Source organism: Carcharhinus amblyrhynchos, chromosome 9 (genome assembly GCF_965287045.1).
Source record: "Carcharhinus amblyrhynchos chromosome 9, sCarAmb.v2.hapA, whole genome shotgun sequence".
Classification (NCBI taxonomy): domain Eukaryota; kingdom Metazoa; phylum Chordata; class Chondrichthyes; order Carcharhiniformes; family Carcharhinidae; genus Carcharhinus; species Carcharhinus amblyrhynchos.
Window position 1 is genome coordinate 15,864,809 of NC_137332.1, and position 21,796 is coordinate 15,886,604.

The 21,796-nt window shown below is 43.9% G+C and overlaps 1 protein-coding gene across 1 annotated transcript in view; it reads left to right on the forward strand.

The window, feature by feature from the left end:
* Positions 1-1,057: 1,057 nt before the first annotated feature.
* Positions 1,058-21,796, forward strand: part of btbd8 (BTB domain containing 8) — a 93,845-nt gene continuing 73,106 nt past the window's right edge. Inside the window, exons 1-3 of the mRNA XM_080195205.1 lie at positions 1,058-1,462; positions 3,649-3,846; positions 11,114-11,317. Coding sequence (XP_080051331.1) covers positions 3,710-3,846; positions 11,114-11,317 — 341 coding nt within the window. The 5' untranslated portion in view covers positions 1,058-1,462; positions 3,649-3,709. The remainder of the gene's footprint in view (positions 1,463-3,648; positions 3,847-11,113; positions 11,318-21,796) is intronic.

Genomic DNA, 21,796 nt, shown 5'->3' on the forward strand with positions numbered 1-21,796 from the left:
TGTGGAAGAAGCCCTCCCTTCGTTAAGTGTTGCAAACAGCTGTCCATTTTCAGAGAAGTGGGGGGATCAGGCATTAAGGTGAGAAAGATCGTGTTAGGATCCCTAAGAATTGCAAGGCAGACTCAAGGAATAGAACGGTCTCCTCTTGCTCCCATTTCATAGAATGGTTACAGTGCAGCAGGAGGCCATTTTGCCTGACCACAGAACACAAGAAATAGGAACAGAGTAGACCACTGCTCCTACACACAGCCACACCATTCTGCCTGTAACCTGCTCCCACACACAGCCACACCATTCTGCCTGTAACCTGCTCCCACACAGACAGCCACACCATTCTGCCTGTAACCTGCTCCCACACACAGCCACACCATTCTGCCTGTAACCTGCTCCCACACACAGCCACACCATTCCGCCTGTAACCTACTCCCACACAGACAGCCACACCATTCTGCCTGTAACCCGCTCCCACACAGACAGCCACACCATTCTGCCTGTAACCTACTCCCACACAGACAGCCACACCATTCTGCCTGTAACCTACTCCCACACACAGCCACACCATTCTGCCTGTAACCTGCTCCCACACAGACAGCCACACCATTCTGCCAGTAACCTACTCCCACACAGACAGCCACACCATTCTGCCAGTAACCTACTCCCACACAGCCACACCATTCTGCCTGTAACCTGCTCCCACGCACAGGCACACCATTCTGCCTGTAACCTGCTCCCACACACACAGCCACATCATTCTGCCTGTAACCTGCTCCCACACACACAGCCACATCATTCTGCCTGTAACCTACTCCCACACACACAGCCACACCATTCTGCCTGTAACCTACAGCCACACTATTCTGCTCCTCTGACAGTGTGGAGGTGGGGGGTGTGCCCAGATGTAGACGGGAAGGGGCGCCCAGACAGATGTGGACGGGGCGGAACAAAGGCGGCAGCTGCGGATTGGAGAGGTGATAGCACGTGAGGTGTGACTTGAGCCAATGAAAGTGGAGCGAGGGTAGGGCCCCATTGTGACATCAGGCGGTCGGGGGTTCGATGTGTTTTTTGTAGCCAAACGGAGCTTAGCAACAATCAGCTGAGGGGAAAGATACAGTGGCCGCTTCAGCCCAGCTGGAGGGGGAGAGAGATACACTGGCCGCGCTCTTCCAGAGCCCCTCCAGCCCAGCGCTACCTCTCTCCTCTCCCATACACTAGTGCCTTGTTGCTGGGAGCTTCCTCCACCGCGATCTCGCCTCTTTAAACCCACCTTCCCTGCTTCATTCAGGTTATCTGTCACTTCTGTAAAGAGAATTTTTACAGGGACAGCTAATCCATCCCTATTCCCCACTTAAACGCCTGACAGGGTGCTCTCGTTCCCCGCTGTCGGCTTGGCCTAAATCCCCCGCGTGCGTGCAGCCGAAGAGCTTAACATTTTTGCTGATACCCCAAGCGACTTCTACCGGAGGTAATGTGAACTGTGAGCTGAGGTCGCCCGCCTGCCTTTCCCACTTCAGTTTCTTATTTTTCTGCCTCTTTCACCTCCCTCCACCCCCCAGTCACCAGTATCTTTTACAATGCAGCGTGTGTAACGTTGGGCAGATTAAAGAACTGGGTCACCCCTGTTAAGCAGCTGCCGGGTTTATTGCTGAAGTTATGATTGAATTTGGGGAGGGGGCGATACAAGATCACTTTGTGCTGTTTAAGTGCACGGTATAAAGGACAAGTTACATTTGCAGTTGTATTTGCAATATTTAATAGCTTTGTTTGCAATTTACTCCCAAATTAATACTCACATTGATTTTTATAATATAAAGGTGGCATTCAGTTTCTTTTAAAAAAATCACTGCCATTTAGATGATGGTGATAATGTCGCCGAGTTAGTAATCCAGACCTGTGGGGTTGAAATCCCACTATGGCAGCTGATGGAATTTAAATTCAATTAGTTTTTAAAAGTCAAATTGAAAATTAGTCTTAGGAATAGTGACGGTGAAACAATTTGTTGTAAAAATTTATCTGGTTCACTGATGTCCTTTAGGGAAGGAAATCTGCCATCCTTACCTGGTCTGGCCTACACTGACTCCAGAACCACAGCAATGTGGTTGACCCAACTGTGCTGTGAATTGGCTGAGCAAGTTGCTCCATTTGAGGGCAAATGGGGATGTGCAACAATTGCTGGCCTTGCCAGTGACACTGTACATATAAAACTAATAGTCTGAAACAGGGAAAAAATTACAAGTAAGATACAGAAAAATAAATTATCTTTAAACTTGCGTGCACATCTGTTATTTAAATTTTGACACTTAACCCCATGTAGGCAGTTGACAGCCCAAAACAAGTGGTTAATATTAGCAAGTAAATGTAGTTTAAAGAATGAGAATAATTGTACAGGTCGAAATCCAATCACTCACTATATGATCTGGATAAAAGCCAGTTAAGCTACATTCTTGTGGTTGATGAGCTCATCAAAACCTCAATAATTGCCACTTAACTCACTATCATTAATACATTTTATAGGGCATAGGGTTTAATGCTAATCATCCACAATTTTATTTGGTCGTGCTATACCAAGAAAGTTGCTGTTAACGTAGATGTGTTGTAATATTTTCAAATCCCATAATATGAAGGGGAAAAAATTGGACTCATGAAAATCCTGAAGTCTTACATTGTCGGTGTTGTCATGTAACCATAAAGCAGAATAATTTCCACACAGTGAATTGCACTCTGCAAAGTTGTTACTGCATTTGAGTGAAAGCACTCTTGCCTCAATCAGAAGATTGAGCGTTCGAGGACACACGCACATAAATAGCGGTACAGAGGGAGAGCTCTTTAATGGTCTTTTGGCTAAAATATTCAATCAAGGCCTTGGCTGCTCTTGTAGAAGTAAAATATCCCATGACGCTATTTAAAAAAAAGTAGGGGAATTTTTGTTGCTGACCAAGAAAAGCAACAATACATATTATCTGATTATTTATCTCCGTTGCTGTGCATATGTTGTATTGTCTTTCCTGCATTGCAACACTGACTATGCACTACACTTCAAATTTGTGTGGGATCTATGTAAGGCAATGATGCAAGTTATTCGTTACCTTTAAGTTGACTGTTTATGCACTCTGCATTAATTTATCAACTATTTAAAATTAATTTAAATGGATAATTGATGAGGGTAAATACAACAGCCTATTAAACTGAAATAGCCGCCATGTAAAGCCCATTGAAATTTCAGTTGATTGATTGTCAATCGTCAAAGTGCGTGGTGGAATAGTGCAAGATTTAGAAAGTAATTTATTGTAATTGCGTCAGATGATGGTGCTTTGTGATGTGAGTTATAAATAGTGGAGTCTTGAAATTGAAATGCATCTACTGACAGATTTCATATCTATTTTAAATGATAGCATTGCTGCTTATAACTGTACATTAATGACGGAAATGATAGAGCAAAAATGATACCAACATAACACACCTTGAGAGAGAAATTCAACTTCTGGCCAATGGTTTTGGAAAATGATAGTTGGGAGACCTGGACTGGAGTTGTCAGGATAAGTAATCCAGATTTCCTGGCCAAGAATAAGTAATCCAGATTTCCTGGCCTAGAACAATGTCAATTGTGACTGCTGCAACTGAATTGGTCATTTTTTTTTACTTTTTTACTAGATTATTTTCCTTTTGAGATGAATAAGAAGAAATATCAACAAAACTCCTAAGGACGCTGGAAATGGCAACATGGAATGGGGGAATTGTACAGAGAGTACCGAATCTAGAAGACACTGATGGCTTCCAAGAGAGAGTAAAAAACGAAAGACAAATATTGAAAGAAACACTGGCACAGCAGTTAAACCAGGACCTTCTTGGGTAAGAAAGTTCCTTCCCATAATATTTAGCGAAAGAAATGTTTTGTTTGATAAATATTCTTGTTATTGTCAAATGTTCATAGAACATTTGACAATAACAGTGCAGAAGGAGACCATTTGGCCCATCAAGTCTGCACTGACCACAATCTTACCCAGGCCCTATTCCCACAACTCTATGCATTTACCCTAACAAGTCCCCCGACACTAAGGGGCAATTTTAGGATGGCCAATCCACCTAACTCGCACATCTTTGGACTGTGGGAGGAAACGGGAGGAAACACACGCAGGTATGGAGAGAACGTGCAAACTCCACACAGACAGTGACCCAAACCAGGAATTGAACCTGGGTTCCTGGCATTGTGAGGCAGCAGTGTTAACCACTGTGTTACCTGTGCCACTGTGTTCTTTCATCATATACAGGGTATGGGGCTCTGTTGTTTCACATATAATAAATTAGCTTGAATTCACTTACCTTGATAAAGGTAAGCATGGCAAAATATTTCCTGTACATCAGATTTTCCTTTTGTAAGGGCACTTCTTTCCCCCTTCTTTCCTCAGTTTGCAGACTATTGAGACTATCTGTCTAATACTCCCTTGAATAGGGGTGGTATCACTGGAGAGTGAGCTGTTGACATCTCCTTTCTCCTGAGATCCATCCTGGACAAGATGGTGGTGTCCTGGCCCATTCTCGGTCTTCCTAGTAGATCGCCCGTGCTGGTTCTGGCCTCTATCTCCCTGCTCCTCCTCTGTCTGTTATTTCATAACCCCCCTCTCTCTGACTGCAATGTGTGTTTGGTCTTCCTCATTTTTGTCTCCTCCTCCGAATGTTCTCTTGTTCTTGCCCCACGATGGATTTTATTATTTTTAAAAGGGGAATTGAGCAGTGCCAGCCCAGAACGCAGGCACAGGTTCAATAAAAGCCTACCACCTCTTCCCACCCCCACTGTCTCTGTTGGGTGGAAGTTGCTTTTGGCTCACCTTTACAAAGGGAGGGGAACATCCAGAGGAAATGGGTAAGATTAAGATGGATGGGCGGCAAAGTTGGAAGTGGGATTGGCTTTTGGGGGGAAAAAAAACTAGAAGAGAAGGTGGTAAGATGAAGTGATTTGGGGCTACATGTGGCAACTTGGTAGCAACGATTTGAAAGATCAGCCTCCAGGGAGTGAGTGGTGACCCAGGGCTCGAGGACAATGTGGCTTTGACTTTGTATTCAAGCTGTTGAGTTTTGAACCACTAGCTCAGTTGAATTACAGACAGGAAAACGTACAAGAGGCTAGATACACCAGTCATTTATAGTCAAAGAGCAGAGAAAATGTAGCTCAATTTTATACTCAATTAATTCATTTCAATTAGAATTGACGTAAGGTCCACAATTTAGGTGCCCTTTGATTAAGGAAAGGGCAAAATTGTCAAAATTTCTGTTTCAAATGGTATCCATTGACCCTGGATATGTATGTGTGTGTGGGTGGGCTCTGCTGTATTTAGCATGTAGGCATTCTCTAGGCTTGCGGGAGACTCTGATGCTGTTGGAAACAAAGTCTCAAGGAGCTGCGACTTGAGTGGGGAGAAAATGTGAAGTGACAGGAAATATTTATTCAAGGTTAAAACAGTATTTTGGAAAACAAATTCAAACGATTGGCTGGAATCAAATAATCAATATTGTGCAAATGACTTGTACACATTGTGTTGCAATTTATATGCAAAGTATTTTGCGTTAATGGAAACGGGATGAAAAAAGAAATCGATCCTAGTCAATTCTAAGTGCAATTATTTGGAGCAAGTGCACTTGGAACTTTGCTGACAGCAAGGGAATCTTCACATAATGGTTCAGATGGATGTGTCACTTGTAAAAGTAATTTCCTAGAGTGTTGCGGTTAAGTTAGATGAGAGTCTTGTATAATTTAAATGTTAATCTTTGAATTGTTCACCAGAAGTCCTGAGTGATTTTTCTCAATTGAGCATTTATTAGGGAATTATAATATTGGAACATTTTATATTTAAAGTTTGCCACACCCAAGGGTGGCATAGTGGTTTGCACTGCTGCCTCAGAGCACCAGGGACTTGGGTTCAATTCCGGTTCCTTGTCACGGTCTGTGGGTTTTCTCTGAATAGTTTGGCTTCCTCCCAAAGTCCAAAGATGTGCAGGTTCGGTGGATTGGCCATGGTAGATGCTTGGGTTAGGACAAGGGAGGAAGGTTGCTGCATGGGGTGCTCTTTTGAAGAGTCATGTAGCCTTGATGGGCTGAATGGCTTCCTTCCGCACTGTAGGGATTCTACTGACAGCTCAGTTGTTAAATGAAACATCAGAAGACCCTCTACTGTAACGGGATTTAAGGAATTATTCTAATTATTCAAAATTGATGGATTTTAATGAAGCTCTGCCTTGTCTTGGGCAAAGCTGCTTGCTTTTTCTCCCCGCTAACCTAATCTGGTTGCCCGGCAATGGAAGGGAGATGGCGGGACTTGGTTCTTCGGCACCAAGAATGGATCTGTTCCTGAAGTGACACCAAATCCAGGAGGTAGTGTTGTACGTTGGAGAATGATCCTTGGGAGCATGGGAGGCAGGGTGGGGAGAATGGTTAAAAGAGTGGAGCTCCGTGTGTTCTCTTACATGGTTGCTTCCCTGCCTATTTCCTGTGCTAGGGACTTGTGATGTCACTTCCAGTGAATACGTGAATATATAGATGATTTGGAGTTAGGGACCGAGTATAGTGTGTCAAAATAAGATGGGTGGAAGTGCAAAGTATGCAAAAGACGCTGAAATTCTGCAAAGGGATATAGATAATCTAAGTGAGTGGGCGAGGGTCTGGCAGATGAAGTACAATGTTGGTAAATGTGAGTCAATCCATTTTGGTAGGAATAACAGCAAAATGGACTATTATTTAGATGGTAAAAAATTGCAGCATGCTGCTGTGCAGAGGGACCTGGGTGTCCTTGTGCAGGAATCTCAAGGAGTTGGTTTGCAGGTGCAGCAGGTAATTAAGAAGGTGAATGGAATTTTGTCCTTTATTGCTAGAGGGACGGAGTTTAAAAACAGCGAGGTTATGTTGCAGCCATGTAAGGTGCTGGTGAGGCCACACCTGGAGTATTACTTGAGAAAGGATATATTGGCACTGGAGGGGGTGCAGAGGAGGTTCACTAGGTTGATTCCGGAGTTGAACAGGTTGGCTTATGAGGAGAGACTGAGTAGACTGGGGCTATACTCATTGGAATTCAGAAGAATGAGGGAGATCTTATAGAAACATATAAGATTATGAAGGGAAATAGATAAGATAGAAGCTGGGAAGTTGTTTCCACTGGCAAGCGAAACTAGAACGAGGGGGCATAGCCTCAAAATAAAGGGAAGCAGATTCAGGATTGAGTTGAGGAGAAACCTTTTCACACAAAGGATTGTGAATCTGTGGAATTCCCTGCCCAGTGAAGCAGTTGAGGCTACCTCATTGAATGTTTTTAAGACAAAGATGGATAGATTTTTGAACAGTAAAGGAATTGAGGGTTATGGTGAGTGGGCAGGTAAGTGGAGCTGAGTCCACAAAAAGATCAGCCATGATCTTATTGAACGGTGGAGCAGGCTCGAGGGGCCAGATGGCCTACTCCTGCTCCTGGTTCTTATAAACAGAGCTTCAGTAAGCTAATAAGAATTAATACAAATCCATAATAGGTAGATTTTATTTGACAGGCACAAGTGAATATGATTATGAATGATAACAGTTTGTGTATGTTTTTCTATTTATATCCACCCTTTACACTATTGCTTTTAATCAGGTCAAAAAGAATAGGCTGAATTGAGATAAATGGCAAAAGGAGAGTTATTTTCTTTGAAGTATGTTTTGATTCTTTTATAAAAAGAGCAGACATTCTGCCCTTCTAAAGAGAGCTCTAAATATCTGCTTGGATGCCTGAAAGATGTTGATTGGTTAAGTGCAAAAAAGGGGGGAAATTACAAACAGGCAAACATATGAAATAGGATTAGAAAAAGGCCATTCAGCCCCTCGAGCCTTCCCTGCCGTTCAGTAAAATCATGGCTGATCTGTTTGTGTTGAGTTCTACTTTCCTGATCTACCCCCAACAGCGTTTGATTCCCTTGTGCAAATTCTGCCTTAAAAATTCAGTGATCCCACTTCCACCATCCTCTGAGGCAGAGAGTTCTAAAATGCTTCAACCCTCCAAGAGAACAAAACTCCTCATATCTGTCCTATAAAGGAGACTTTTGTAGGTAAAATAAAACCTCTGAGACTGTTAGTGAGTCAAAATACAGTGGTTTTTATTCCAGAGCTTTGGGAGAACTGGTTCCTAAGAATGAACTGCCAGACTTCTCATAGAACGCAAACACAATTTATACACCATGAGTCTTGGTAACAAATGTGACAAACTTCTAATTCCGAGCAGGGTCTCTGATCGTCCTCCTTCAATTACCACACCTGCAACTGCTTCAGCATCTCTGTCCTAGAAGTTATTTGAGAGATTACGGCTTTTGTCTTTGAAGTTTCTGTGTGATCGCGGCTTCCTAACAGCAGCTGTTTAACGATGTTCAATTGACATAAACAGGCAAGGTTTGCGATGTCTGCAAAATAACATTTACACCTGACCATCTGTCTTTACATTCACATCTGACCATCTATATTTACATCTAACCATTTATCTTTGAGAGTTAAAGAATGAAAGAGTGAAAATCATCCTTCAACACCCACCTTATCAATACTATTCAGTATCTTCTATACTTTACTCAAATCACCCCGCACTCTTCCAAACTCCAGTGGAAACAAGCCCAGCCTTTCCAGCCTATACTCTTAACATAGTCCACTCATTCCATGTATCAACCTAGTAAACCTCCTCTGAAGCACCTCCAAAGCATTTGCATCCTTTCCTTAAAAATGGAGACCAAAGCTACTCGAGATGCAGTCTCACCAATGACCTGTGTACCTGAAGCATGACATTCTTATTTAATGTCCAATTCTTCTCTGAATAAAGGGAAGTTTTCCATTAGCCAGCATCGTTAAATACTGCACCTGCATACTAACTTTTTGTGACTCATGTTTGAGAACACCCAGCTTCCTCTGTACTTCAGCATTTTGCAGTTGTCTCCCATTTAAGTAACAGTCTGTTTTTTATTCTTCGTGTCAAAGTGATCAATTACACTCAATCCCACATTACACTCCATCTGCCAGATTGTTGCTTACTCACTCCACCTATCAAGATCCATCTGCAAACTTCATATGTCTTCTTCGTGACATACTTTCCTACCTATATTTGTGTTGTCTGCAAATACAGCTACCACGACCTTGCTCTCCTCATCTAAATTGTAAAAGGTTGAGGGGTCAGAATAGACTCCTGTGGGACTCCACTTATCACATCCTGTCAATCGGACAAAGACCCATTTATGCATATTTTCTTTTAGAATAAAGAACAATACAGCGCACGAACAGGCCCTTCGACCCTCCAAGCCTGCGCCGCTCATGAGCCCAACTAGACCATTCGTTTGTATCCCTCTATTCCCAATATTTTATCCAGGCTCATATGTTGCACCCTACATCATGAGCTTGTATTTTTTCAGTAACCTTTCTGGAAATCCAAAGTACAGTACGTTTACATGTTCTCCTTTATCTGCAGCACATGTAAGAATTCTAGTAATTTGGTTAAATGTGATTTCTCTTTCATAAAACCATGTTGATTCTTTCCAATTACCTTGCGCTTGTCTAGGTGCCCAGCTGTAACCTCTTAATGATCGCTTGTAACATTTTCTCCACGACAGATGTCAAAGTAACTGGCATATAATTTCCTGTTTACTGCCTCACTCCCTCCCTCCCTGTAATAGAGAGGTTATATTTGCTACTTTTCAGTCTGATGGAACCATTCCAGAAACTAACTAATCTTGGAAAATTATACCAATGTATCTATTATCTCATTAGCCGTCTCTTTTAAAGATTAGGTTGAAGTTTGTTAGAACCCAGAGAGACTTCCAGCCCGCAGCTCCATCATTATCCAGTACTGTTTCCCTGCTGATTATAATTTCACCAAGTTTTCATTCTCCCCCATACTTCCTGATTTACAGCTGTTACTGGAATGTTTCTTATCCTCTATAGTGAAGACAGAAGAAAAGTATTTGTTCATTCATCCACCATTGTCTTATCAATTTTCATGCCCTCTTTTCACTCTCCAGAAGACTCTCACTTGACTTGCTCTTTTACTGTTTAAATACCTGCAGAAACTCTTAGAATTTCCTACTCTTGCTTCCTCTTGTACTCTGATTTCTCTTTCCTGATTAGCCTTTGTCATTCTCTACTGTCCTTCGTAGTCTTGAGATGTTTTGAGAGGGGTGGTACAGTGGTTAGTACCTCGCAGCTCCCGGGACCCAGATTCGATTCCTGGCTTGGGTCTCTGTCTGTGCGGAGTCTGCACATTCTCCCTGTGTCTGCATGGGTTTCCTCCAGGTGCTCTGGTTTCGTCCCACAGTACAAAGATGTGTGGGTTAGGTGCATTTGCCATGCTAAATTGTCCCAGGATGCATAGGTTAGCAGGATTAGCTTGGTAAATACTTGGGCTTATGGGGCTAGGGCCTAGTTGAGATTGTTGTCAGTGCAGACTCGCTGGGCTGAATGACCTTCTTCTGCACCGTAGAGTTTCTATTAGTCTTTCACATCAGAAGTAATGTTTTGAGATGGAGGAAGGGGCTATTAATTAGCAGCGCTAAGCCTTTAGTAGCACATTTAATAAGGACTTGCTTGAAAGACATGTTGCCAAAGCCAATTTACAGTAATATTCCAAAACTGTTTCCAGATCAATCTGATTACAACACCTTCCAAACCCATGACCAATTCTAATTGGAAGGGCAAGGGCATCAGGTACATGGGAACACCACCACCTGCAAGCTCCTCTCCAAGCCACTCCCCATCCTGACTTGGGAATATATCGGCATTCCTTCAGTCAATGGGTCAAAATCCTGGAATTCCCTCTCTAATGGCATTGTGGGTCAACCCACAGCACATGGACTGCAGCGATTCAAGAAGGCAGCTCACTACCACCTTCTCACGGGCAGCTCACACTGGGTAATGAATGCTGGCCAGCCAGTGACACTCATATCCCAGGAATGGATGAAACACAACACTGGCTTCAGTCACTCTTTGTATGATCACTGCCTTTCATACTTTGCAATTCGAATTCATTGTGAAGGGAATATTCAGCTTGATTTAGAGAATCAGCCAACCAGGCCGTTGTAACTAAAAACCTTGATTGAATGAAGTGATCGGTTCAACCTTTTTCTTTTGAAGGATTCTTATAGACGGGACTCAGACGGATGTCACATTCCATGTGGGTGCAGCAGTGTTCAAAGCTCACAAAGTGGTGCTGCTCGCAAGGGTGCCAGCGTTTTTTGAGAGACTTTCTGGAAATCGGTCGAAACAAGATGCTGAGAACTACCCGCAAGTCATCAACGTAGAGAATTTTAGACCTTCACAGTTTAAATGCTTTTTACAGTAAGTGTTTCCAGCAGTTGTGAGCTATAGCTTTCGGCATGTTTGGCAGACTTGTTTTAGTGTTAAATTAGACTTGACTATCGGTGCTATTTCAAGAGTTTCTGAACTATGTTTAATGTCAGATTGCAAGAATCTTAGGAATAAGTGGTTTTCCTCTTCCTTTCTGGTGCTAAAGAACATGCATTTATATAGCGACTTTCGCAACCTCAGGGCATCCCAAAGTGGTTTAAAACGATTGAAGTACACGTAGCTAAGATGTAGTTATAGTTGAAATGTCTAACCTTACACATGAACGTGTAAAGTCTAAAAATGTGCAGGTTTGGTGGATTGGCCATACCGAGTTACCCCTTAGTGTCCAAATTAAGGTGATTTGCGGGGGTAAATGTGAGAGGTGATGTTGGGGGGGAGGGTGGCGGGTGGGCCTGCATACGATATTCTGTTGGAGAGTTGGTGCAGGCTCGATGGGCCAAATGGCCTCTTTCTGCATTGTCGGGATTCTATGAGCATTTGGACAAAGAGTCTGTGGAATTGTATCAAGAGTACAGACGTTGGCATGAATTTTTCACCCTTCAGGCAAGTACACTCGGTGGAAACGTGCTGTAGGAAAGGCTCAAAGCGCTGTCTGGGAGGACAGGAAGAGGGTAGATGCCGAGAAAAGGCAGGGTGTAGGCTGATGCTCCTGATGTGCTCCCTCATGGTGGGGAGCTGCTGACCCGTGACTAATAAATATCAATGTTATAATGATACTGGTGTCCGGGCAGCACAATCACACGTTGACCTCTGCCCCCAGACACATTGGTTAATTTAGTTTCAGCCTGGACAGTTCATTCTGCCCTGGATCGAGGTTGCAGCTTCAACATAAAGGCTGCCTGACCAATCAGGCTGCCAGCTGACCGTAAAGGCAGACTGATGGTGTAAAGGCCCCGTCTACCAATGTTTAATTGACTTAAACTGGCTTCTTAATTCTCAGGTGCGCACCTGTCAATTGTAATATTGCCTTCACGTGCAATTTTATATAATTCTAGGTTGGGCCTGCACCCAAAATCCTGACCATGGTTTATTTCAGACATTTACCACAACTGTTCCAGAATCATCTCCACCACACTGCAAAATTTGGCCATTTTCAATAATTTATTTAGCTAAAAACAGTACAATAATTATCGTCTGTCTTGTGCGGGCACTTTAACTCGGGTCATTTTAAATCTAACTTCCAGATTTTGTTTTAAATTTGTAGGTACTTTTTTTTTTATTTGTGGCATGTGGGTGTGACTGGCTAGACCAGCATTTATTATCCGTCCCCAATTGGCCTTGGGGCAGTGGTGGTGAGTTGCTGCCTTAAACCGCTGCAGTCCGTGTGGTGTAGTTAGTCCCACAGTGTTGTTAGGGAGAGAGTTCCAGTTCCATACAAGATTCTGAAGGTGTTTGACAGGGTAAACACTGAACACTTGTTTCCCACGGCTGGGGAATCTAGATCACAGTCTCGGGATAAGGGATTGATCACTTCGGACTGAGGTGAGAAATGTCTTCACTTCCAAGGGTTGTGAATTTTTAAAATTCCTCACCAGAGGTTTTTGGACGCTTCATCATTGAATATGTTTGAGGCTGAAATAGTTGGACTTTGGGTTTCAGGGGATGAAAGGGAAAATGAGTGTGAAATCAGTCTCGAGGCCAAAGATTAGCCATGAGGCTATTGAATGGCAGAGCAGGCTTGAGAGGCTATTCCTGTTCCTATTTCTAAATGCTCCTCTGCATCTGAAATGCGTTGAAAGGTAATTAAAAAAAGCAATTTAAATAGTGCACACTATCTCCTAAAAAGAAATTTTGATTTGATTTATTACTGTCGCATGCATGCAGTGAAAAGTATTCTATCAGACAAAGCATATCATCCATTGAGAAGGAAAGGAGCGAGTGTAGAATGTAGTGTTACTGTCTTTTGGTTTTGACTTATTATTGGCAAATGTATTAATATACGTGAAAAGTGCTGTTTCTTGCGTGCTATACAGTCAACACGTACCATTCATAGAGAAGGAAACGAGATAGTGTAGGATGTAGTGTTACAGTCATAGCTAGGATGCAGAGAAAGATCAACTTAGTGCAAGGTAAGTCCATTCAAAAGTCTGACAGCAGCAGGGAAGAAGCTGTCCTTGAGTCGGTTGGTACGTGACCTCAAGCTTTTGTCTTTTTCCTGACAGAAGAAGGTGGAAGAGAGAATGTTCAGGGTGTGTGTGGTCCTTAATTATGCTGGCTGCTGCCAAGGCAGTGGGAAGCATACAGTGTCAAAGGATGGGAGACTGGTTTGCGTGATGGATTGGGCTACATTCGTGACCTTTTGTAGTTCCTTGTGGTCTTGGGCAGAGCAGGAGCCATACCAAGCTGTGATACAACCAGAAAGAATGCTTTCTACGGTGCATCTGTAAAAGCCATAGCCAACTTGACTATGAAAGATCAACTTAATTTAAGATGGGTCCATTCAAAAGTCTGATGGCAGCAGGAAGAAGCTATTCTTGAGTTGGGTGGTACGTGGGATGATCCTAAATAGCAATCAACAATCCTAAGGCCGAATACTACAAATGATAAAAATCTGGAATAAAAACAGAAAATGCTGGGAATTCTCAGTCTGGCGATCTCTGTGGAGAGAGAACGAGTTAAATGTTCAAGTTTGTGACCCTTCATCAGAACTATTTTATCTGATGAAATGTCACAAAACTGGTTAACTATTTTTCTCTCTCCACAGGCACGGCCAGAGCTGCTGAATAATTCTGGCACTTTTTAAAAATGTTGTTTATTAAACAGCTTTTGGTTAAAATGCATTTATTCTGTAATAGCTCAAGGCCAATATTGAAGGATGTATTAAACAGATCATGCAGACATGGTTCCCTCAACATTATCCTGAGTGAATCCAGTTCCCACCCTAGACAGCCCTGGTGAGTGGAAACTCTGTCTGTCCTCTGACTGGACATTCAACATAGCTTGATAATCGTATTGCACGATTTGCTGCACTAAATCTCGCACTGCAGGTACGTCCTGCAGCTTAGCGTGCTGGTGATGCAGGGATTGGGTACGCACTCCAAAGGATGTTGGGGGCGGGAGTTGGACATTCACTCTAGTTCCAGTGGGGGCAGAGGGGGTGGGGGTTGGGTGTCCACTCCAGCAGTGGAGGTGGAGACGGGTGGTCAGGGGCGGGTATCCACTCCAGCAGGGGTGGGGAAAGGATGGTATCGACTGCAATGGCAGCTGGTTTGGGGAGGGGAATGGTCAGGGGGGCGGTTTAGGTATTGACTCCAATGGTAGGAGCAGCAATCGAACAGACTGTTCTATCCAAGGTGGAATTGAACTTATTTGAGTATTGTTATGGCTTAGCCGTTGAGTATTCTGTCACATTCCTAAACTGTCCAGATGGTAAAGCAGCTGTAGTGAGTTTGGAGGTGAGCCATAAGACAGAATATCCAAATTCTATCTTACTCTTGTAACAGTGCTGCTGATGTGATCGATTGGGTTCAGATTCTGGTCAGTTGTGACTGCCACAATATTAACACTGGGGGATTTGACTACAGTGATATTGGAAGTCAGAGAAGTAATGGGCCATCTTTTTGAAATGTTGGCTACTGGCTGTTTTTCAGCTCAGATGCTGCTGTAGGAGTTATTTTTGTAGGTGGGGGAGCAAGAAGAGGCCAGATCCTGTGTCCTGTTGATGCAGAGAGCACTTTCACCCCCTACTCCACTCTAGTTAAGTGGTGGCATGTCCTGTATATCCACTGTATGAATCTGTGGTCCCCAAATAAGCAGCAGCTTTGTATCTTAGCTCACTCAGGGCTATGTTGCAGTATCTGCTGACCTTCTGACCCTCTTGGTGGACTTGAAATGCAGTAAGTGCCAGTCCTTCCCCTGACTGTGTTCTGTTCTGCTGATTTTTGCACTGACTAATCTCGCTGCATATGCATTGGGTAAATGGGTCACCTGAACAATTCATCCATGGAATAATAACAGGACATCTGCTTGGCACAAACACCTTGCTGGCACAGCAATAAGCCAACTGTTGGCTGGTTCTACAGAAATCACTGGGAATTGGAGCAATCAATTTCTCTTTGTTGCTCAGCAATGGGCAATATACAAGATTTTTTAGCTCCATAGATGTGGATTTACTTTTCTAGTGAAGCCATTCAAAGCTGATTTGGATCTTGTAAAGTGCAAGCATCTTCTGTGCTGATGCTTGTAAGCTTGTTGTCCCCAATGTTGAGGAAGTGGTGGAGAGGGGACAGAGGGTTTCTCTCCCCCTGGCTCCAAGGGGCTCCACACAAGGATTGTTCATGCTGTGATGCAGGGCAACATGGTGGCACAGTGGTTAGCACTGCTTCCTCACAGCGCCAGGAACCCGGGTCAATTCCGGTCTTGGATCATTGTCTGTGTGGAGTTTGCACATTCTCCCCATAAGAACATAAGAAATAGGAGCAGGAGTAGGCCATCTAGCCCTTCGAGCCTGCCCCGCCAGCGTGGGTTTTCTCCGGGTGCTCCAGTTTCCTCCCACAGTGCAAAGATGTGCGGGTTAGGTTGATTGGCCATGCTAAATTGACCCTAGTGTCAGGGAATTCGCAGGGCAATATGTGGGTTTAGGGGGATAGGGTCTGGGTGGGATTGTGGTAGGTGCAGACTTGATGGGCTGAATGGTCTCCTTCTGCACTGTAGAGATTTATGATATTAGAGAAAAAGGCTCCTTGATGCCTGGGTGAGCTTCCAGCTCAGGACTTGAAATGGCACAACACCAGAATCTCTAACTGTTACAATTGGGAGCCATCTTATTGTATGAGCATGATGTTGCAGAATAATTTTCCCCCTTCCTTGAATAGGCAACTATAGTCGTAATAGAGTGGCAGGGTGATTAGCACAGTGGTTAGCACTGCTTCCTCGCAGCGCCAGGAACCCGGGTTCAATGAGGGCAATCTTATTGAAACATATAAGATTATGAAGGGGACAGATAAGATAGAAGTTGTTCCCACAAGTGGGTGAAACTAGAACTAGAAGGCATCGCCTCTAAATAAAGGGGAGCAGATTTAGGACTGAGTTGGGGAGGAGCTTCTTCACACAAAGGATTGTGAATCTGAGGAATTCCCTGCCCAGTGAAGCAGTTGAGGCTACCTCATTGAATGTTTTTAAGGTAAAGATAGATAATATTTTGAACAGTAAAGGAATTAAGGGTTATGGTGAGTGGGCGGGTAAGTGTAGCTAAGTCCACAAAAAGATCAACGATGATCTTATTGAATGGTGGAGCAGGATCGAGGGGCCAGATGGCCAACTCCTGATCCTAGTTCTTATGTTCTTTGCTCTGGGCATAGAGTCACAGACAATGTGGATGAATATTAACTACACTTTGAAATGGCTTAGCAAACTACTCCGCACGGACACTCGGGAATGAGCAGTGTTGCTGCCCTAATTGCCAGCAGTGCTCACATCCCAGGAACTCATTTTTGACATATCTGAATTGCAGAGCATAACCTAGGAGAGTGAAAACAATGGCTCACATCCAGGCCGCATCTTTTAACGTCGTAAAGTATCCCGTGGTGTTTGCAGACTGCAGACCGACTGGGGTCTATTCATCAATTTTTCAATTAAAAACTCTGGGAATGGTGCTGTAAACACTGAAGCAAGAGGAGCGTGATCACTGATTCTGCTGCTCACTGGAGGAATCCATTTATTCCGCTGAAGTTGTTTCTCCAACTTCCTGCAGCAGTCTCGTTCATGATTGATTACGTCTTTTTAGAATATTGGATTGAGTGTAGGGAGGTCTGATTAGGGAGACAGGATTTTTGCCGTTGGGGACAGGAAGGTTCCATGATAAAGTATGTTCTCATAGTTTTAGCAATTGCCACGCTACCGGGCATACTGTTCAAAGTCCCGGCACTAAAGAACACATTCTTCTGGCTTTCAGACACAGATGTTGAACCAGTATCAAGAATGAGCTGTTAAGAAGCTCAAAGTCTCCTTCGGGGGTGCAACTATCATCATCCCCATTTCTGCTGTAAAATTCTTCATCTCCAAGTTACATTTGGAGACTGTCTGTCTGTGTGGAGTTTGCGCCTTCTCCCTGTGTCTACGTGGGTTTCCTCCAGGGACTCTGGTTTCCTCCCAAACTCCAAGGATGTGCAAATTAGGTGGATTGGCCATGCTTAACTTTAGTGTCCAAAGATGTGTGGATTCAAATAATTAGCCATGGTAGGTGTGTGGAGTTACGGGAATATAGAGCAGGGGAGAGGGGCTGGGTGAGATGCCCTGTCAGAGAGTCAGTGCAGACTCAATGGGCCGAATGGCCTCCTTCAGTATTGTAGGGATTCTGTGTATTACCCACTCAGTTTCAGCATTGTTACAATAAGATTAGGTTCCTGTTTTACCTGGAGGTAAAAATGGTCAATTTCATGTTGGGAAAATTCCCAATAACAATACTTTTTATTTAAAAAACTGCCTCAACTAAGGAGCAGTAAAGGCAAACGGCATCCTGAGCTTTATAGAGTAAGGAAATTTTGTCACAGCTGCAGGGAACTTTGAAACTAAAATTAGTAGAATTAGCATCGAGTGGGAGACAATAATGCATGTCAAACTTAAATTTAAAAAATACTAAACAGCCAAGCTCTCGGAGCAAGAAGTTCTGATTTGCTGAGCAGAACATAATTATTCATTAACTACATAGTATGTGTTCCCAAAGAGCAGTACAGTGAATACAGTGATGATTTAAGTCTTTCTTATGTAAAGTTGCTTTGATTCCAGCATCAGAGTGTTTAGTGCTGTTTTGGTGTCCGTATTTAAGAAAGGATTTAAAGTTTATCTATTAGCGTCACAAGTTGACGTATATTAACGCTGTGAAAATCCCCTAGTTGCTGCACTCCAGCGCCTGTTCGGGTACACTGAGGGAGAATTTAGCATGGCCAATGCGCCTAACCAGCACACCTCCCAGACTGTGGGAGGAAACCGGAACACTGAGTGGAAACCCACACAGACATGGGGAAAGCGTGCAAACTCCACACACACAGTGACTCAATCGTGGGTCCATAGCTCTGAGGCAGCAGTGCTAACCACTGTGTGACCGTGCCACGTGGGAATGTGGTGAAGAGGCAGTAGGTCTGTATTGATAGTCTCTCAAGTCTGCTCCACTATTCAATACAACGTGGTCTCAGTCTCCTCAATCTTGTGTTCTTTGTGGTAAAACTAATTTGTCGTCTTGGTAAGACTGGTGCCACAATAATGCTTGGTGGAACCGAAGTGCCAGTGCAAGGAGTGTAGATCCTAAAGGTCAATATTTCATAACAGGTAATAAATAGTGATGGCCTTTACACTGCACTGGACTTCTTAACATTGCAACAGCTGCCCGCACATCATACTGATGGCCAGGTAAAACTATACCCAAATGACAGGGGATCAGAGTTTAAAAAAAGGAATAAGAATTTTCCTCTGCATGCTGACTGTTTATCGCAGAATCCCTACAGTATAGCAGGAGGCCATTTTTATCTAAACACTTGCAACCACTTACTTTGTCCCTCATCCCTCTGGGAATCACAGAGGTGAGAAAGAAGTTGAATTAATTCTGGAGCAGGAGTGCACCAACATGGAGAGGCACAGCTCCAAGCATTCAACTTCTAAAGGGGAGGTGATGGTCTGGTGGCATTCATCGCGAGGCTATTAATCCAGAAACTCAGCTAATGTTCTGGCGACCTGAGTTCGAATCCCACCATGACAGATGGTGGAATTTGAATTCAATAAAAACTATCTAGAATTAAGAATCTACTGATGACCATGAAACCATTGTCAATTGTTGGGAAAAAAATCTGCCGTCCTTACCCGGTCTGGCCTTCAGGTGACTCCAGAGCCACAGCAATGTGGCTGACTCTCAACTGCCCTCAGGGCAACTAGAGATGGGCAATAAATGCTGGCCAGCCAGCCCATGTCCCACAAATAAATTAAAATGTAAAAGGCCAATAAATATTGTGCAAATTAAAAGTTACAAAGCCCTCCTTGAAGGAAAAAGGTAAGACCTTCCCCATTAAATTAGGAGAGCCAGAAGGGGTCATGAGAAGACCTTGGCGGGTAAGATTAAGGAGAATCCCAAGGCCTTCTATAAATATGTGAAAGGTAAAAGGATGAGAAGAGAAGGGATAGGACCTATAAAAGGTGAGAGGGGAAAGGTCTGTGTGGAACCAGAAGAAATGGCGGAGGTGCTTAATGAGTACTTTGCCTCAGTATTCACGGTGGAAGCTGATCTGGGAGATTTTGCTACGGATTTGCAGCAGATGGAAAAGATTGAGTTTGTGGATATTAAGGTGGAGGATGTATTAGAACTTTTGAATTCTATCAAGATAGATAAGTCGCCGGGACCAGATGGGATATACCCCAGGATACTGTGGGAGGCGAGGGAAGTGATTGCAGAGCCCCTGGCGATGATCTTAGCGTCGTCAATGGAGACGGGAGAGGTTCCGGAAGATTGGAGGATTGCGGATGTAGTCCCTATTTTCAAGAAAGGGAACAGAGATAGCCCGGGAAATTACCGACCGGTGAGTCTGACCTCAGTGGTTGGTAAGCTGATGGAGAGGCTTCTGAGGGACAAGATTTACGAGCATTTGGAGAGGTTTGACATGATCAGGAATAGTCAGCATGGATTTGTCAAGGGCAGGTCGTGCCTTACAAGCCTAGTTGAGTTCTTCGATAATGTGACTGAACACATTGACGAAGGAAGTGCCGTGGACGTGGTGTACATGGACTTCAGCAAGGTGTTTGATAAGGTCCCCCATGCAAGACTTCTTGAGAAGGTGAGAGGGCATGGGATCCAAGGGCCTTTGGCCTTGTGGATCCAGAACTGGCTTGCCTGCAGAAGGCAGAGAGTGGTTGTGGATGGGTCTTTTTCTGCATGGAGGTCAGTCACCAGTGGAGTGCCCCAGGAATCTGTTCTAGGACCCTTGCTGTTTGTCATTTTCATAAATGACCTGGATGAGGAAGTGGAGGGATGGGTAAGTAAGTTCGCTGATGACACGAAGGTCGGTGGTGTTGTGGATGGTCTGGAAGGATGTCAAAAGTTGCAGCAGGACATAAATAGGATGCAGGACTGGGCGGAGAAGTGGCAGATGGACTTCAACGCGGATAAATGCGTAGTCGTCCATTTTGGCAGAACCAACGGGATGAACGAGTACACTATAAAGGGCAGGAGTCTTAGTAGTGTTGAAGAGCAGAAGGATCTTGGGGTCCGGGTCCACAGGACTCTCAAATCGGCCTCGCAGGTGGAGGAGGTGGTCAAGAAGGCGTATGGTGTACTGGCCTTCATTAGTCGAGGGATTGAGTTTAGGAGTCGGGAGGTAATGCTGCAACTTTATAAGACCCTTGTCAGGCCTCATTTGGAGTACTATGCGCAGTTCTGGTCGCCTCACTATAGGAAAGACGTAGAAGCTATTGAAAGGGTACAGAGGAGATTTACAAGGATGTTGCCTGGACTGGGAGGCATGCCTTATGAAGTTAGGTTGAGGGAGCTGGGACTCTTTTCCCTGGAGAGACGAAGGTTGAGAGGCGACCTGATAGAGGTTTATAAAATGTTGAGAGGAATGGATAGGGTGGATTCTCAGAGGCTATTTCCCCGGGTTGAAATGGTCGCTACGAGAGGACGCAGATTTAAGGTGCGGGGAGGAAAGTACAGAAGTGATGTTAGGGGTAAGTTTTTCACTCAGAGGGTGGTGAGTGAGTGGAATCGGCTGCCGTCAGTGGTGGTGGAGGCGAACTCGCTGGGGTCTTTTAAAAGACTTCTGGATGAGTATATGGGGTTTTATGGGATTGGGGGTTATAGATAGGTGTTGATGTGATCGGCGCAACTCGTGGGCTGAAGGGCCTGTTTGTGCTGTAGTGTTCTATGTTCTATTACCCAAAAGCACTGTGGGCTTGAGCTGCCTATCTTCAAATCAATGGAACCAGAGAAATAATTCATTTCCCACCTCTTCCCCCACTAAAGAACCAGAGTTATACTCCTCCCCATCAACACTCAACAATCATACATTTCCACACTCATTATTACTAATTTAGATAAAAATGTATGTAGGGAGTAACTGACATTGGTTTCGTTTGACCAGTCACATTTGGAACTTGACTTTCATGAAGTCACAACAAAGAGAAATCCAAATTCTTCCCTTTTGAAATTGAGTAACCTTGCTTTGAGTTAGTAACATGAAGGCTGTGAGCAATTAGTAAAAGTAGCTTTGAGTGTTTGGAAATAATAATGCTTTTATGTTTATGTTTTAAAAAGAATTAAGCAGCCAAGCTGTCAGAGCAAGAACTGAGCAGAGTAGAAGTATTTTTTTTGCACTATATTGTGTGTGTAAAGCCAGGCCAAGCAGATTCAACAATGATTTCAAATTTTAAAAGGTGTTTTGGTTGCAGCACCAGGTTGTTTCCGGTCCGACACTCGGCAGATACTGAGAATTTTGGGCACCAGAAGGGGGAATCGGTCCTCTGGGATCA